Genomic DNA, 19,340 nt, shown 5'->3' on the forward strand with positions numbered 1-19,340 from the left:
AACTCACAAGCCTGTTTGGCTTTAGAGGACCAAGGACCGCGGCGACGATGCTGCCTCCTGGTGGCGGAGTCGGGCAATAAAGCCGAATGGAGTTGCACATCCGTTGTGGGGTATTATGAACCGAAATTGGTGCCCGCTGCTCAGGTGAAACAGGTGAAGTTTGTTTAATATTAGACTAAAATTTATTATTAGCACAATCCATGTCTGTAAACCAAAAGTCTTCAAGAACATGTCAGCAGAGTTTCCCTGGAGAGTTTTGATTTGCCACCAACTGGGAAATGGATGTCTTGAAGAAAATAAAGTTTTCAGCTTCTTGACATAGCTAGCGCAATCTCTGTAGGGGAACTGCAGAATAACCGTTACTAGGAGGATTCCAAATATAGGCGTTAGAAAAAGATTTGGCAATTTCAGCATCCATAAAAATGGTAATTCACTGGTCAAGATTGATACCAAGAAAGAAACCCTGATTTTTTTTTCTTTTTTTAACAAAACAGCATTACTTTGTCCCCAAATACTAGGAGGAATAACACTCAGATGTGGGAAAGGGAAAGAACTTCACAAAAGGAAGTCAGTGGAAGCTGAAGACATTTAGACACATGTAAATGATTAAAGCTAGGAAACAAATTATTTTTGAGCTTTCATAAATAGCAAGTATAGATCCAGTTTCACTGAACTTCCTATGCCATAAAGCAGGATAGAAGGTGCCAAGTATGTCAGTTGTGCTGTGCTAGTAGCTACATAATACCCCATTTTTAATTTTTAAAAGGAAGAAGTCAAAAGAAAGTTCCTGTCATTGGTAATCATGTCCCTCTAAAGGCTGTGCTGATAAGTAAAGACTAAAGTAGTGGCTAGTCAAAGTGTGGCCCAGGTACCATGGAGGGAGAGGGGTGTTAAGAAATCTGGTTGCTTAATTTGGCATTAGTTTCTGAGGTTAAGACATTTTTATTAGCTGTAATTCTGGGAAATCTTACTCGCCCCATCCATCCTTTACATTTGTGTCAAAGGGGCCCTTAAAGGATTTACAAAGGAGTGAACCAGGGGAAGTGGAAAGTTTAAGGTTTTGAGGCAACACTGACAAGGAACAGGCCCACCATTTCATAAGTGTGTGTGTGGTTGCATTATCATTTCATGGAAGAGGTAGTGCTAAAAACATGGTATTATTAATTTTCTGGATAGCACTGAGGATGATTTATTGTTAGACAATCGTAATTGTCTATTAAGGGAAAACCAGGATTCTGGGGATTACAATGAGTTTTCACATTTATGGGATGATGGTTTTATACATTTTGGGGATGACTGATGTTTAGAATTTTTTCCTTTTCACATTTCTAATAAAAGCCATTGATTGTCTTACTGTTGAACACTGGCATACTGTACAGGTATTCAGTAAAATATTTTTATTGCATGCATGAGCATAAATTTGGAAGTCCTCCAAATTTTTAATTTCATTTTATGCTTTGTATGTATTTTTTTTTTTTTACTGAAATGTTTACTAATCTAAGCAGCAATCTTCTGGAAAGTTACTTTTGTCTCCCTTCCCATTTATATTGTTGTGATTTGATGCCTTTATAAACATATACACACACCAGAAACATTTACTATAGTTTTAGTTGGGACTCAGGAAGGAGTGAAAATAAATGCATGTGTTTAACTTGCCATCTTTACCCTGAATTCCTACTTGTTTTTGAATTCAGTGGTATTGATCTTTCCCCATTATACTTTGTGTTTTATGAAGTTTTTTTCTACCACAAGTTTATAAACACATTTATATTTTCTTTTATAACATATATTTTAAACATTAGGTCTTTAATCCTGTGATAAAATGTTTGAAAAATATCGAGGCTGTCATAATGGGAAAGTAGAGGTATTTTAAAAAAGGAAGAGCAATTAGAATCTTAAAAAAAAAAAAAGCTGAGTGACAAAAGGAGAGTAAGCAAAGTATGCTACTTTTCTCTGCAATGAACAACATTTACATGGTCATTATAATGTAAATTCTGATCATTGCCTAAGTGTAGTTGTTGTTCAGTCATTCAGTCGTGTCCGACTCTTTGCGACCCGTGGACTGCAGCACGCCAGGCTTTTCTGTCCTTCACCGTTTCCTGGAGCTTGCTCAAACTCATGTCCGTTGAGTCAGTTATGCCATCCAACCATCTCGTCCTCTGTTGTTCCCTTCTCCTCATGCCTTCAACCTTTTGCAGCATCAGGGTCTTTTCCAGTGAGTCAGCTCTTGGCATCAGGTGGCCAAAGTATTGGAGCTTCCGTTTCAGCATCAGTCCTTCTAATGAATATTCAGGATTGATTTCCTTTAAGATTGACTGATTTGATCTCCTTGCAGTCCAAGGGACTCTCAAGAGTCTTCTCTAACACCACAGTTCAAAAGTATCAATTCTTCAGCGCTTAGCCTTCTTTACGGTCCAATTCATATATCCATACATGACTACTGTATAGTGGTGTAGGTGTTTTTAGAGGATAGAGTGACAGGGGAAGAGGGTTAGTAAAAGAGCTAAATCCTCACTTTTTATAATAGGAAGTCAACTGATAACTTTAAAAATAAGTAAATTAAAAAAAAAAGAGGTATGAACAAAGCATTTGGACGTATGGCACTAACTCCTAGAAGAAGTAGCTTAAGAGTTAAGTTTCAGGAAATCATTGTTCAGAAAAACTGTTTTGGTACTTTCTGGTTTTATTAACCATGAGTATGTATTATTTGGTTTTTTTGAATGATACATCTTATAGAAAGAAGAAAGAACAGGATAGTATTGTCAAAGATGAAGGCAGAAAAGGAGAGTAGGGACTCATTCTCTGATGAGATAAATATTATATTGCATGCCTACTCAGAGCAGGGCTTGAGGCAAATACCAGGTATGCAATGTGGTAGGATAATTTAGTGAAATATGAAGCTTTGTTTTGCCTGTGTTTTTTTTTTTTTTCTTCTTTCTGCTGGTCATTTTCTTTTCTCTTTAGAGCAAGCGAGGATTTTGGTAGGGCTGAGAGTATCAGCACCCTGTCAGAATCCCTTTTACCTTTGTAAAAGTCTAGAGTAAACCTGGGAACAGGTTTTACCTTGGAAGGACTGAGAAAAGGGAGGGTTATGAAGAGAGTTCCTTAAGACTGTGGAGGGGATTGGTGTGTATGTCTAGCCACTGTGGGCAGTGGGCTCTAATCCCTGACTGGGATGAAGCAAGTGGTAGGACCTGAGTAGATGGCTCTGGGGGTTGTCTGGGGAAGCCAGGACCAAGCTCAGAGGCTCTCACAGCTGAACTCCTGTGGCTCAAATGTGGCACAGAGCTGTGAGTTGGAGAGTCCAAGACCCAGGGAGCTGTGCCTGCTGGGAACACAGGGGTCCCAGCATTCACTGGTGAGACACATCCCCTGATGGGAGGGTGTCAGGGGCATGTAGGAAGCCTCCCCTGTGCCTTGCTGTTTCTTTGACCTTTGCACAGCCCTTGGCAGATGGGATCCTGAGACTGCCAGCCCTCCAGTGCAGGGCCTTGGAGTAGGTTCATTGGAAGAACATTTTATATTGTGTGTAAATATATATGTCTTTGGCTATGCCATGCACCTTGCAGGATCTTAGTTCCCCAACCAGGGATGAACCTGGGCCCTAGAAGCGCTGAGTTCTAACCAATGGACTGCCAGGGAATTCCTGAAAGAGCATTTTAAAGTGCAGTAACTCTTGCACATCTGAGTTTATAGACTAAGATCACACCTGCTGCATGATGATAGGTAGGGAGCAGCCCCTGTTTTCACTGGCCTCAGGAAGAGCAGACAGCAAATATTTTCATGACTTGATAATGAGCGGTTAAGTGCTCTGGCATGCTCAGGCCCTAAAGGAAGAACAAGGGGATGCGGCAGACACCTCTAGCTCCTTGCCCCTCTCCCAGGACCTGTCCCCTCCTTTCTCACTTGTCCTGGCCCCATCTAATGGTCTCTCTCCCCTCCCTCACCTAAGGGTGAAGTGGGGATTGGAGCGTCTCTGCTCTGGGAAGGGAGAGGTATAGGAGAGCCAGGCTGGAGTCTTCTCAGAGAAGAGACTAATTTACATCTCATTTCTGGGGTTCCAAATACCTGTCACTGGAGACTCATTCCATGGCCTCAAGAGGTTAAAGTGGCTAAAGTGCCCTGGACCCCAGCTAGGGAAGAAAGGAGAAAAGAAGGGATGAGGAGGATGCATTCCTAGCTGGAAGGAAGCTGAGGGAGGACTAGAGAGCCCAGATAGGAACAGAGAGCACACAGCCCCATGGGGCAAGCAGAAGAGGCCATGCACCCCCTTTCACTGGTCAGGGTGGAAGGGAATCCTCTGGGGTCTTTGGGAGGAGATGGGAACTCTGCGTAGGGCAGGTTCCAGTAGAACTTGTGTTTGCCTGTGTTACAGGCAGGTTCAGGCTCCCGCTTCCCTCCAATATGCCAAAAGGCAAGGGTGAAGCTGAGAGTGAGAGTGCTGGGCAGAAGCAGGGTAAGTGGTCTCTTCAGGGTCTCAGAGGCCTGCAGAACCATTGAGGATGTGTGCCCTGCATCTCTCCATGGGCAGGGATTTCTCCTAGACCCGGAGCAGCCCAGCTCCCACCCTGCCAGTCAGCTTCTCTTTTACTGCCTGCAGGTCTGGGCACCTGGGAAGCAAGGAAAGTCTTGGGGCGGGCAAGAACATAGAATTTTTCCAGCCCGAGCTCTTGATCGGGATCCTAGAGTATGTGACTCCCCTCGGTGGTGAAAATGGCTTCTCTGCAGACACAAACACACAGGAACAGAAACACAGGAAGAAGGCCAGAATGGCTATTTATTCAATTGGGTATAAGTCATATTTACAAAGAAAAAAGAGCTGGGTAGTGTGTAGTGTGGAGCAGGGTCAGGTCCAGGACCCTGGGTGAACTTTCCTCAGAGGGGACAGTCCTGCTGCCACCTCTCACACTTCCTAGGGGACATGCCCTTCTCTGCCTCTCTAGGCCTGGCCTGATGTGGGCAGTGCAGCTGTGCAGGGTAGGGTGGGAATACAGAAGGGGTGGTTGAAGCTGGAGAAGGGGTGAGGCTGCTCTGGGGCCCCCAAGTCCTCCCTCTCTCCTAGCCTCTCTTGTCCCTTTGGTTGGGGCTCCAAGCCCTGGTGAGACTGGTGGGGACCTCCTGGGCTCCGAGCTGGTCACTGGGCTATGGCCCTTTTGGGGTCTCAGTCCTGGGAGGGCAGAAGAGGGGTTTGAGGGCATGATTGAGGCTCTCCTTCACCTCCCTCCCTCTGTCCCTTTAGCTCCCTTACCTCTTACAGCCTTTGGAACCCTTTCCCTTCTTGCCAGACTTGGGGGCCCTCTTGTCCTTCTTACAGTCCTGGGCTGGTTTCCGTGGGGCTGAAGGCTTGTCCAGACGCCGCATCAGGTTCTGCACCCAGGCCTCTTTAGGGTTTGCACATAGCTCTGGCTGAGAGCGTTTCCGAGGCGAGAACCTAGGGTTCGGGGGGTGGCAAGCCTGTCCTAGTCTTGCCCATCCTGCCCTCCCACTCAGCTGCCAGCCTGCACCACCCCTTGTACCTACTTACAGGATAGCTGGCATAGTGCAACCCAGGCTTAGGTCCTGCTTCCGGTAGCCGCGGACAATGTTGGCGGGAATCTTCTTTCGGCTGTACGTGAGGCAACAGTCCTGTGCCCCTCCATCACTGCCTGTGGGTGGGGTTCGCAGGGAGTGAGAGGCTGCTTGTAGATTCCTACTCAGGCCTCTCTAGCTCTTTCCACACCCCCACCACCCTCCCCCACCGCCCTCCACCACCGCCCCCCAGGCAACTCCTTGATACCTTGGACCTGGAGGATGCAGAAGGCCAGGACCAGGACAAGGATGCTCAGAACCAGTGACTGAGCCATGGCCATGGCAGAGCTCAGGCGAGGTGGACAGCTTCAGTTTGGGGGTCCGGTGTGGGCTATGACTGGTGTGCTGCCTATTTATGCAGGCGGACACTTTCGCTTCCCCCATCCCTAGGCACTCTGTCCAGGCAAGAGTAGGAATCTCCCTCCTTCCTTCCTGAAAGACACCCAGATCCTGTCCTGGCACCCAGCCTCACTAGTATGCGGAAATGAAAACTTCACACAGCTAGTCAGTCCCCCAAGCCGACCCTGTCTCCTGCTCAATAAAAGTTGAATCTGAAAGGCCTGCCTTCTATTCCCAGCCCCTGTCTTGATGGAGGCCTTAACACCTCTCCTCTGGAACACTGTGATTGCCTCTTCAGTTCACTCCAGGCTCCATGTTCTTCTGTTTCTTCAAGCAGTCTGAGGACTGTTCCTAAAATACAAATCTGATTAATAAATTGTAAGAGTTCTGTGTACATTCTGGATAATAGCCTCTTATCAAATATATAGTTTGCAAATATTTCCTTCTGTGGGTTGTGTTTTCATTCTTTTGATACCTTGATAGTGTTCTTTGATGCACAAAAATTTTTAATTCAGATTATCTAATTTTTCTTCTGTTGTCTGTATTTTTGGTATCATATTTAGGAAACCATTGCCAAATCTAAGCCCTTGAAGATTTCCCCTTAGGTTTTCCCCCCAGCATTATTGAGTATAATTGACACAATTGTGTATGTTTAAAGTGTACAATGTGATGAGTTGATATATGTATATATTATGAAATAATTACCACAAGTTAATTAATACCTCCATCACTTCATGTAGTTATACCTTTTTATTTTTTATTTTTTGTAGTGAGACAGTTTGAGGCCTACTTCCTTAGCAAATTTCAAGTATACAGTACAAATGAAAGTTGCTCAGTTGTATCTGACTCTTTGCAACCTCAGGGACTGTAGCCTGCCAGTCTCTGTCCATGGAATTCTCTGGGCAAGAATACTGGAGTGGGTAGCTGTTCCCTTCTCCAGGGGATCTTCCCAACCCAGAGGCTGAACCCAGGTCTCCCGCATTGCAGGTAGATTCTTCACCGTCTGAGCCACCAGTACAGTATTGTTAACTATAATCACCATGTTGTACATTTGATCCACAGAACTTACTCATTTTATAACTGAAAGTTTGTACCCATTAAAACATCTCTCCATTTTCCCCACCCCCAGCCCCTGACAACCACCATTCTGCTTTCTTTTTTGTATTTGACTTTTTTGTTGATTCCCCATATAAGTGGCACCATACAGTATTTGTGTTTCTTTGACTTATTTCACTTAGCATAATCCCCTCCAGATTCCTTCTGTTTCTTATGGCAGGTTTCCTTCTTGTTGTGTCCAACTCTTTGCGACCCCATGGACTGCAGCATGCTAGGCTCCTCTGTCCTCCACTATCTCCTGGAGTTTGCTCAAATTCATGTCCTTTGAGTCAGTGATACTATTTAACCATCTCATCGTCACTTGCCTCCTTCTTTTGACTTCAATCTTTCCCAGCATCAGGGTCTTTTCCAATGAGTCAGCTCTTCGAATCAGGTGGCCAAAGTAGTGGAGCTTCAGCTTTAGCAGCAGTCCTACTAATGAATATTCAGGGTTGATTTCCTTTAGGACTGACAGGTTGAATCTCCTTGCAGTCCAAGGGACTCTTGTCTTCTCCAGCACCACAATTTGAAAGCATCAGTTCTTTGGCACTCAGCCTTCTATATGGGGCTGAATAATATTCTATTGTGTATATATAACCTTATATATAATCACAAGCTTGTTTTCTACTTAGGCTGTTTCCCTAACAGACATTTAGGCTGTTTCCATATCTTGGCTGTTGTGAGTAATGATGCACAGAAAATGGGAGTGCAGGTATCACTTAGAGGTAGTGATTTCATTTCCTTTGCATATATGCCCAGAAGTGGGATTGCTGGATCACATGGTAGTTCTATTTTTATTTTTTTGAGGAACTTCCATACTATTTTATGTTATGGCTGTACCAGTATACTTTCTCACCAGCAATAGAGAAGTGTTCTCATTTTTCCACACCCTTTGGAGCATTTATTATCTCTTATCTTTTTGATAGTAGTCCTCCTAACAGGTGTGATGTGATATCTCTTTCTGGTTTTGATTTGCATTTCCCTGATGATTAGTGATATATTGAACATATTTTCATGTATCGACTGGCTATTTGTGTATCTTCTTTGGAAAAATTTATTTTCAGGTTCTTTTCCCAGTTTATAGTCAGATTTTTTGTTTATTTGTTTTGCTATTGAGTTTTAGGAGTTCCTTATATATATTTCAGGTATTAACCTTTTATCAGATATATGGTTTGTAAATATTTTTTTCCTATTTCCTGTGTCCCTACACTGCCCTTCGTTTTTGTTGATTTTTTCTTTTGTTGTACAGAACCTTGCTTATTTATTTATTTTAAACAAGAGCCAAGTTTTAAATTTGTTCACTTCTTGCATTTGAAGTACTTCTTGATGACATCCTTGGCCTGAAAATCTTTGCCTAGTCCTTAACCACTACACAGTTGCAATCAACCACTTTCAGGGTTTTCCCTTTCCATCAATTTTACAGAGGCCTACCCACTCCCCTAGTTTCTTTTTTTTTTTTTTTTTAATTGGAGTATAGTTGATTTACAATGTTGTTAGTCTCAGGTGTATAGCAAAGTGAATCAGTTACACATATACATGTATCCACTCTTTTTTAAAAGAGTCTTTTCCTGTATAGGCCATTAAGAATATTGGATAGACTTCCTTGTGCTATACAGTAGATTCTTAATTAATTATCTGTTTTATATATAGTAGTGTGTATATGTCAATCCCAGTCTTCCAGTTTATCTCTCCCCCGCTTATCCCCTGGTAACCATAAGTTTGTTTTCTACATCTCTGACTCTACTTCTGTTTTGTAAGTAGGTTCATTTGTACCCTTTAAAAAATTTTTTATTTATTCAACTGTGCTGGGCATTTGAGATCTTTAGTTGTGGCACATGAGATCTTCAGTCTTCATTGGGGCATGCAAATTAGTTGACTTTCAAAGATTTAGTTGTGGCACGTGGGATCTTTTAGTTGTGGCATGCAAACTCTTAGTTGTAGCATTTGGGATCTAGTTCCGTGACCAGGGATCAAACTTGGGTCCCCTGCTTTGGGAGTGTGGTCTCAGCTAGTTGACCACCAGAGAAGTTCCTGTACCCTTTAAAAAATTTCTACATATAAGCAATATCATATGATTATTTGTCTTTTTCTGCCTGACTTACTTCACTCAGTATGAGAATCTTGAGGTCTATCCATGTTGCTGCATATGGCGTTATTTTGTTCTTTTTAATGACTGAGTAATATTCCATTGTATATATATACCATATCTTCTTTAGCCATTCCTCTGGTGATGGACATTTAGATTACTTCCAAGTCCTGGCTATTGTAAATAGTGCTGCAGTGAACATTGGGGTGCATGTATTTTTTCAAATTATGATTTTCTCCTGGTATATGCCTAGGAATGGGATTGCTGTGACATATGGTAATTCTAGTTTTTGTTTTTTTTAAAGAAACTTCCATATTGTTCTCCATAGTGTCAGTACCAATTTACTTTCCCACCAACAGTGTATACCCGCTTCAGCATTTATTGTTACAGACTTTTTGATGATGGCCATTCTGACAAGTGTGGGTTGATGCCTCATTGTAGTTTTGATGTGCATTTCTCTAATAATTAGTGATGTTGAGCATCTTTTCATGTGCTGTTTAGCCATGCATATGTCTTCTTTGCAGAAATGTCTATTTAGATCTTCTGCCCATTTTTCAATTGGGTGTTTTTTTTTTAGTACTGAGCTGCATGAGCTATTTGTATATTTTGGAGATTAATACCTTGTCAATTGCTTCCTTTGCAATTATTTTCTCTCATTCTGAGGGTTGTCTTTTTGTTTTGTTTGTGTTTTCCTTTGCTGTGCAAAGCTTTTAAGTTTAATTAGATCCTGTTTGTTTATTTTTGCTTTTATTTCCATTACTCTAGGAGGTGGATCATAAAATATCTTATTGAGATTTATGTCAAAGAGTAGTCTTCCTATGTTTTCTTCCAACAGTCTTATAGTGTCAGTCTTACATTTAGTTTTTAATCCATTTTTAGTTTATTTTTGTGTATTGTGTTAGGGAATGTTCTACTTTCGTTCTTTTACATGTTGCTGTCCAGTTTTCCTAGGACACTTATTGAAGAGACTGTCTTTTCTCCATTGTATATATTCTTGCCTCCTTTGTCATAGATTAGGTGACCATAGGTAGGGTTTATCTCCAGACTTTCTGTACTACTCCACTGATCTATATTTCTGTTTTTGTGTCAGTACCATATTATTTTGATTACTATAGCTTTGTAGTACTGTCTAAAGTCAGGGAGCCTGACTCCACCAGCTCCATTTTTCTTTCTCAAGGTTACTTTGGCTATTTGGGGCCTTTTGTATTTCCATACAAGTCGTACATTTTTTTTTTTTTTCTAATTCTGTGGCTGCATTAAGTCTGTAGACTGCTTTGGGTAGTATAGTCATTTTCACAATATTTCTTCTTCCAATCCAAGAACATGGTAAATCTCCCCATCTGTGTCATCTTTGATTTCTTTCATCAGTATCTTATAGTTTTCTGAGGTCTTTGGCCTCCTCAGCTAAGTTTATTCCTAGGTATTTTATTCTTTTTATTGTGATGGTCAGTGAGATTGTTTCCTTAATTTCTCTTTCTGATCTTTAGTTGTTAGTGTATAGGAATGCAAGAGATTTCTGTATTAATTTTGTATCTTGCAACTTTACCAAATTCATTGATGAGTTCTAATAGTTTTCTGGTAGCATATTTAGAATTTTCTATGTGTAGTATCATGTCCTCTGCAAACAGTGACAGTTTTGCTTCTTCATTTCCAATTTGGATTCTTTTTATTTCTTTTTCTTCTCTGATTGCCATGGCTAGGGCTTCCAAAACTATGTTGAATAATAGTGGTGAGAGTGGACATCATTATCTTGTTCTTGATCTTAGAGGAAATGCTTTCAGTTTTTCATCAATGAGAATGATGTTTGCTGTGGGTTTCTTGTACATTGCCTTTATTACGTTGAGGTAGGTTCCCTCTATGTCCACTTTATGGGGAGGTTTTTTTTTTTTTTTTTTTTTACCATAAATGGGTATTGAATATTGTGAAAACCTTTTTATGTATCTATTTCCCTAGTTTCTTATTGTCATCAATCTTCATTAGGGCCTCCAACAACTTAACATACGTAGGTTCATCACAGTTGGATGCAAGCACTCAAAGATGGGCATGGCACTGGTCCGGTGCTTTGCAACTTTGAAAAATCCATGTGCTAGGCCATTGTGATGAAAGTAGTCTTCAACACTTCTTGCAAAACAATATTAATGTCCATTACCCCTCCAGCACCAGTGCCTTCCTTGGCCATGATGGTGGGTAATGGGTGGAGCTGAATCTTTAATGTACCCCAGGTTCCATCTCTGAGCTACTCAGAGGTTGCAGGAAAAGAGTCTCCCGAAGTTTGTTAGTTTGATGTACTCCCACTTTGTTTATTTTAAGAAGTATTTATTTATTTATTGGCTATGCTGGGTCATCATTGCTGTGTGCAAGCTTTCTCTAGTTACAGCAAGCAGGGGCTGCTCTCCATTGTGGTGCTCAGGTTTCTCATTGTGGTGGTTTCTTTTATTACGGAGCATGTGCTCTAGGTGCTCAGACTTCAGTAGTTGTGGCACTTAGACCCTAGAGCATGCAGGCTTTAGTAGTTGTGGCACACAGGCTCAGTAGTTGCAGCTTGTGGTCACTAGAGCGTGAGCTCAGTAGTTGTGGTACATGGACTTATTTGTTACATGGCATGTGGAATCTTCTTGGAGTATGGATTGAACCCATGTACCCTGCACTGGCAGGGGAGTTCTCAACCACTGAATCACCAGGGAAGTCCCCACTCATTTATTTTTGCTTTGTTTTCATATATTCAAAAATATTGCCAAGACCAATGCAGAGGAGATTTTCTTCTGCTTTTTCTTCTAGGAGTTTTATGGGTTTAAGTCTTACATTTAAATCTTTAATTAGAATTAATTTTTGTGGGTGGTGTAAAATAGGGGTCCAGTATCATTCTTGTACATGTGGCTATCCAGTTTTTTCCACACCATTTATTGAAAAGACTATCCTTTCCCCATTTTGTGTTCTTGGTTCCCTTTCAAAGATTAGTTGACTGTATATGTGTAGGTATATTTCTGGACTCTATATTCTATTGCATTGGTCTATGTTTCTGTTTTCATGCCTGTACTATACTGTTTTGATTACTATAGCTTAGTAATATAGTTTGAAAGCAGGAAGCATGATGGCTCCAGCTTTGTTTTTCTTCCTCAAAATTATTCTATTTGGGGTCTTTTGTGGTTCTACATGCATTTTAGGATTTTTTTATATTTCTGTGAAAAAATGCAGTTGGAATTTTGATGGGGATTGCATTGAATTTGTAGTTATGGGTAGTTATGGACATTTTAGCAATATTAACATGCCAATCCAAGAATACAAGGTATCTTTCCATTTGTGTCTTCTCTAATTTCTTTCATCAGTGTCTTATAGTTTTCAGTGTATAGGTCTTTCACTTCCTTGGTTTAATTTATTCCTAGGTATTTTATTGTTTTTGATGCTATAATAAGTGGGATTGTTTCTTAATTTTTTTCCAGATAGTTTGTTTTTAGTGTATAGAAACACAACTGATTTTTTTCTGTTGATTTTGTATTTTGCAACTTTACTGAATTTGTTTATTAGTTCTAAGAGGTTTTTGATGGCGTCTTTGGGGTTTTATATACATACATAAATTTTCTTGCCTAATGCCCTCCCTAAGACTTCCAATAAGAAGCTGAATAGAAGTGGTGATAATAAGCAATTGTCTTTTGTTCCTAATATTACAGGAAAAGTTTTCAACTTTTCACATTTGAGTGTTATGTTAGCTGAAGGCTTGTCATATATGGCTTTTATTATGTTGAGGTACATTCCTTCTATATCCACTTTATTGAGAGTCTTTTTAAAAAATCATTAATGAGTGTTGAATCTTGTCAAATGTTTTTTCTGTGTCTATTGAGATGATTGTATGATTTTTATTCTTCAATTTGTTAATGTGTTGTATCATACTGATTGATTTGTGGATGTTGAACCATCCTTGTATCTCTGAAATAAATCCCACTTGATAGTGATGTATGACCCTTCTAATCTTCTATTGAATTTGGTTTACTAGTATTTTGTTGAGAATTTTAAAATCTCTGTTCATCAGGGATACTGACCTGTACTTTTATTTTCTTGTAGTGCCTTCATGCGGCTTTGTTATCAGGGTAGTGCTGGCCTCATAAAATGAGTTAGGGAATGTTCCCTCCTCTTCAATTTTTTTTGAAAGAGTTTGAGAAGGATTGATGCTAATTCTTCTTTAAATATTTGGTAGAAAAAATATTTGGCCATATTCATTAACGAAGCCATCTGGTGCTGGGTTTTCCTTTGTTGGGATATTTTCGTTATTGATTGAATCTCCTTACTTGTTGTAGATCTATTTAGATTTTCTATTTATTCTTGAGTAAGTTTTGATAGTTTATATGTTTCTGGAATTTATCCATTTCATCATTACCCAAATCATTGATGTACAATTGTTCATAGTATCCTCTAATAACATTTTTTATGTCTATAAAATTGGTAGTAATGCCCCCAGTTTCATTTCTGATTTTAATAATTTGAATTATTTTAAAAACTTGAATTATTTAAAAATTCTTTCTTTTTTCCTTAGCCAGTCTAACCTCAAATGTGTTAATTTTGTTGATCTTTTCAAAGAACCACATTTTGGTTTTGTTGATTTTTCTCTATTTTTTGTATTCTCTATTTCATTTGTTTCTGTTTTACTATTAGTTCCTTCTTTCTGATATTTTGGGTTTGGTTTTATTGACTTCTTCTAGTTTCTTAAAGTGAATAGTTAGGTTATTGATTTGAAATCTTTTTAAATATAGGTGTTTATAGTTATCAATTTCCCTCTTAGCATTGCCTTCATTGACTCTCAAAAGTTTTAGTTTATTATGTTTTTCTTTTTATTTGTCTCAAAGTGTTTTCTAAGTTGCCTTGTGATTTCTTCTTTGACTCATTATTTGAGTGTGTTGTTCAGTTTCCACATATTTGTGAATTTTCCACTTTTCCTTTTGTTACTGATTTATAGTTTTATTCTACTGTGATCAGAAAAGATACTCTGAATGATTTCAGTCTTAACATTTTGTTAAGATTTGTTTTATGGCCTACCATGTGGTTTATCCTAGAGAATGTTCCATGTGAACTTCAGAAGAAATCATATTCTCCTATTTTTGGTGTGTATAAATGTTAGGTCTACTTTATTTATAGTATTGTTCAAGTTCTCTGTTTCCTTATTGATCTCCTGTTTGGTTATCCATTATTAAAAGTGAGGTATTAAATTCTACAGCAATTATTATAGAACTGTCAACTCTCCCCTACAATTCTGTTAGTTTTTTGCTTTATATGTTATGATGCTTGGCTGTTAGTTGTTTATAACTGTTATATCTTTCTGTATCAAACATTTTATCAAAAAACAGTCTTCTTTGATTTCTTATAACCCTTTTTTTACAAAAAGTCTGTTTTGTCTGACAGTAATAGAGCCACTGTAGCTCTCTTTTGGTCACTGGTTGCATGGGATATGTTTTCCATCCTTTTACTTTATTTATTAAAATATTTATTTATTTATTTGGCTGTGCTAGGTCTTAGTTGCAACATGTTCAACTTTGCTGTGGCATGCAGGATCTTTAGTTGTGGCATGTGAAGTCTTTTTCTTTTTAGTTGCCACATGTGAACTCTTAGTTGCAGCATGTGGGATCTAGTTCCCTGACAAAGGATCAAACCCAGGTGCCCTACATTGGGAGACCAGAGTCTTAGCCACTGGACCACCAGGGGAATCCATCCTTTTACTTTAAAGCTCTGTATTTGTATCTCAAGTTAGTCTCTTGTAGATAGCATATAGATGGATCATGGTTTTGCTTTTATTTTTTCAATCCATTTTGATAATCTCTGCCTTTTATTTATTTATTTGCATTCATTTATACATTTTATTTATTTTTGGCTGTGTTGGGTCTTCATTACCACATGCAGCTTTCTCTAGTTGTGGAGAGTGGGGACTACTGTCTGTGGTGCTAGGGCTTCTCATTGCCATGGCTTCTCTTGCTACAGAGCACAGGCACACATGCCTTTGTAGTTGTAGGGCACATGTGCCTCAGTAGTTGTAGTGAGTGAGTTAAGTAGTTGAGGCTCACAAGCTCTAGAGCGTGGGCTCATTAGTTGTGCCACATGGTATGTCAGATCTTCCTGGACCAGGGGCTGAACCAGTGTCTCTTGTATTGCAAGAAAAATTCTTAACCACTGGACCACCAGGGAAGCCCCACATTTTATTTATTTATTTTTATTGGTGTATTTTTTTTTTATTTGTGTATTACACTGCTGTGTCAGTTTCTGCTGTACTGTGAATCAGTCATATGTATACATATATCCCCTCTTGTTTGGATCTTTTTTCCTATTTAGGTCAACCATTTAGAGCACTGAGTAGAGTTCCCTGTGCTATACAATAGGTTCCCATGAGTTAGCTATTTTATACAAAGTAGTGTAAATATGTCAATCCCAAACTCCCAATTCATCCCATCTCCCCTTTCCCCCTTGGTATATGTTTGTTCTCTATGTCTGTGTCTCTATTTCTGCTTTGCAAATAAGATCATCTATACCATTTTTGTAGATTCCACATATGTGTGTTAATGTACAATATTTGTCTTTCTCTTTCTGACTTATTTTACTCTGTATGACAGTCTCTAGGTCTATGCATGTTGCTGCAAATGGCACAATTTCATTCCTTTTTATGACTAATATCCCATTGTATATATGTACCATATCTTCTTTATCCATTCCTCTGTTGATGAACATTTAGGTTACTTTCATGTCTGAGCTATTATAAGTAGTGCTGCAGTGAACATTGGGGTGCATGAATCTTTTTCTTTCCTTGACTCTGTCAGGTCTTAGTTGTGACATGTGGGATCTAGTTTGCTGACCAAGGATTGAACCTGGGCCCTCTGCCTTGGGAGCATGGAGTCTTAGCTACTGGACCATCAGGGAAGTCCCTGCTTGTATCTTTTTGAATTATGGTTTTCTCTGGGCCCCAAAGTGGAATTCTGGGTCATATGGTAGTTCTATTTTTAGTTTTTTAGGGCTTTCCATGTGGCACTAGTGGTAAAGAATCTGCCTGTATAAGAGACACAGTTTCAGTCCCTGATTTGGGAAGATGCCCTGGAGAAGGGCATGACAACTCACTCCAGTATTTTTGCCTGGAGAGAGGAGACAGGAGAGAGCATATAATATCTATGTACTATCTGCAATCTCCATAGACAGAGGAGCCTGGCAGGCTATAGTCCATAGGGTCACAAAGAGTTGGACATGACTAAAGAGACTTAGCATGCAAGCACACATGCTGTTCTCCACGGTGGCTGTATCAATTTACATTCCCACCAACAGTATAAGAGGGTACCCTTTTTTCCACACTTTCTCTAACATTTATTGTTTATAGATTTTTTTGATAATGGCCATTCTGACCAGTGTGAGGTGATACCTCATAGTAGTTTTGATAATCTCTGCCTTTTAATTAGAGAGTTGAACTCATTTTTTTCACTTTTTCCCCAGTTTTATTGAGATATAATTGACATATAGTACAGTATAGGTTTAAGGTATACAGCATAAATATTTGACTTATATATATCATGAAATGATTATCACAAATCATCTCATATAGGTACAAAATAAAAGAAATAGAAAAAAAGTTTTTTCTTTGTGATGAGAGCTCTTAGGATTTACTGTCTTAACAACTTTCATATGTAACATATAGTAACGTTATTTGTATTAATTATATTGTATATCACATCCCTAGTACTTGTAAATGGATGTTTGTATCTTTTGACTCCCTTCAATCCAGTCCTCCCTGCCCTACCCCTACCTCAGGTAACTACAAATCCAGTCTCTTTTTTTATAGGTTTGTTTTTGAAGTATAATTGACCTGCAACACTGTTAGTTCCTGGTGCAGGAACTATTTCTGTACATTTCAAAATGATCACCACAATAAGTCTAGTTACCTTCTGTCACCATATAAAATGTTATATACTTATTGACTATATTGACTCTGTACATTTCATACTCATGACTCATGTAGTTAGCTTGGTGTTTATAATTAACATCTTAAGCTTATAATAAGCTAGTTCGAATAATACCAGCTTTGTTTCAGTAGTACAAACAAATAGTACTCTGCTCCTGTACATCTTTGTTCTACCTCCTTTATATTGTTACTGTCACAGATTACATCCTTATGTATTGTGTACCCATTAACATAGACTTGTAGTTATTATTTTATGCCTTTTTAATCACATAGAAAAAAGAGGAGTTATAAACCAAAGATATAATATGCTATCATTTATATTTGCCCATGTTGTTAACGGCTGTAGCTGTCCGTTTTGACTTTTCCAAAAATTTTTTGCCAAGTGCACTCTTTGATGTGTGTGGTCCCTGAAGTTTCTGTTCTCTAATCTCTGTGGTCAGCCAATGTCCTGACAAAGATTATCTCTCCCTCTCTCACAAAAGAGTTAAGTCCCCTTAAATATTCTGATATGTGCTACTGTGGAAGCTGCTGCAGCTCAAGAGGGCTGAAACCAAGGCAAGCATCTGCACCTATCTCTCAGGGAACGCCCAGATCAACCAAAATATAAAACCCAACTTTTGGAGGACAGGATTCTCTGCCACCAACCAGCCACTACAGGAATGTGGGCTGCCATCCCCTAGCATTGACTAGTAGCTTGTTCATATATGATCTCTTCTGAAAGATCAACATCCTTGGCCTTTATCAAGCACTCCTCTCAATGTTATGTGTCCAGTTAGGTTCCAGAGTTCTGAAATAGGGGATTCCAATTGCTCTTTTCAGCCCAATGGTTGCTTCAGTGGAGGGACTAACCCTAGAATTTTCTACTCTGACATTTTGCATGCTGTCATTCTTGTAGTTGAATTTCTAACATTTAAAATCTTGAATCCATTTGGAATTTATGCTGGGATATAGTGTGTGAGGATTATTAGGTCATAACTTAGAATCTATGTTTAAAACCAGTGTAGAATCTCGAGTTGTGATCACCAGGTTAGGACTAGAAAATTCATCTGGTTCCCAGGGTGCTAAACCCAGCATGCCCCTCACCTCCAGGCTTACCCCAGCTTTATGGAAACAGAAGACCACAGGGAGGACAGGGCTGGGAGGGGTGCAGTCAGGACAGTGCAGGCCAGGCACAAGGTAGTGACAGAAAGATTGTGCCTGTAATAGGGGTGGGGCTATTGGGAAAGGATGGGATGTGGAGGGGATGGGATTAGAGATGGAGATATTGTTGGGGTGGGGGCCCCAGAAGAAAGGGGCTGAAATCTGAGTAAATTAGAAGAGAGATACTTGAGATCTTGGGTTGGAGATTTTACAACAGGCTGAGATCTTAAGCAGGGCAGGGAGTGGTCCAGCTGGCAAGAAGCTGGCATTCCTAGAACAGGACTGGGCAAAAACAAGGAGATAAGATTTCTTGGGTCTTTTACCTGGTCTTATGGCAAATCCTGGCATGAGAAAACTTCTAATTCCCATCTCTAAAATCTCCCCTTCCACAGCTGCCTTACCTTTTGTGGAAGTGTCTAAATAAATAGTGAACTGCCCGTCTCTGAAGAGTTCCCAGAGAGGTGGAATAGCATGGGCCTGGGGGAACGTGGAGCTGATACCAGAGGCATATCATGTTAGATTGTTTACACTGTTTCCAAACTTGTCTGCACTTGGAAATCATGTGAAGAGCTTAGTAAATATACAGAATTAGAGGCACCATCCCAGACCATCTTAAACAGAATCTCAGAATAGAGCCAAAGGATCTGTATTTTTATCAAGCTGTCCAAGCACTTTCAAGAATTTGGTGGGGTGGGGCTGGGAGAGTAAATAGTGAACTCATCCCAAACTCCAGATGGGCACAGAGCCACGGGAAGGGAACAAAGGTGTTTTGGGGGAAGAGGAAGCTGAGGTGATATACCCCTAATCTTCCTGAGGGGGGACCTTCTGCCCTGGCACAGCTTGTGGAAAGAGGGAGAACATGAATGGGAAGAGATGGGGACTGTGCAGTCTCCTCTCCTAACATCCCAGGTTCCCTGTCTCTCCCAGGACATCCTGCCCCATTCCCCTTGTTTATGCCATCACGGGGCCTCTTGTTAGTTAGATGGTATCCGCAGCCTCCTTGGGTCCCATCCTCAATTGTCTTTCCCTCAATTTGGGAAGCTCTTCCGAGGATCTGCCCTAAGTCCCTACCTCTGAACTTGTGCCTGTAGGGGTACACCAGCCTCAGGGAGATGTTCCATACTGGAGGTACTGGAACTTCCTTACTTGCTACTGTGGCTCAGAATCTAAGTTAGGGGCTCTCAAGAAAGG

General features: G+C 40.0%; 1 protein-coding gene and 1 pseudogene across 1 annotated transcript; both read right to left on the reverse strand.

Annotated features, from left to right (window-relative positions):
• Window positions 1-4,760: 4,760 nt before the first annotated feature.
• CCL21 (C-C motif chemokine ligand 21) lies at window positions 4,761-5,896 on the reverse strand. Its single transcript, XM_081520251.1, has 4 exons — window positions 5,777-5,896; window positions 5,525-5,645; window positions 5,249-5,431; window positions 4,761-5,167 (listed from the first exon to the last, which is right to left on the reverse strand). Exons 1-4 carry the CDS (start codon window positions 5,847-5,849, stop codon window positions 5,143-5,145), a joined length of 402 nt encoding a protein of 133 aa, XP_081376377.1. The 5' UTR covers window positions 5,850-5,896; the 3' UTR covers window positions 4,761-5,142.
• A 2,404-nt stretch (window positions 5,897-8,300) lies between these two features.
• On the reverse strand, window positions 8,301-11,267 carry LOC145517548 (small ribosomal subunit protein eS12-like; annotated as a pseudogene).
• Window positions 11,268-19,340: the final 8,073 nt, after the last annotated feature.

This window comes from Giraffa tippelskirchi, chromosome 1, assembly GCF_054371585.1.
Source record: "Giraffa tippelskirchi isolate mGirTip1 chromosome 1, T2T-mGirTip1v1.2.pri, whole genome shotgun sequence".
Lineage (NCBI taxonomy): Eukaryota > Metazoa > Chordata > Mammalia > Artiodactyla > Giraffidae > Giraffa > Giraffa tippelskirchi.

Coding starts and splice junctions, on each gene's coding strand:
- CCL21 (XM_081520251.1), bottom strand. CDS start 5,849: ATGGCCATGGCTCAGTCACTGGTTCTGAGCATCCTTGTCCTGGTCCTG. Junction 5,646..5,776: donor CTGCATCCTCCAGGTCCAAG/GTATCAAGGAGT, acceptor CCCCACCCACAG/GCAGTGATGGAGGGGCACAG. Junction 5,168..5,248: donor GGTTCCAAAGGCTGTAAGAG/GTAAGGGAGCTA, acceptor CTGCCCTCCCAG/GACTGAGACCCCAAAAGGGC.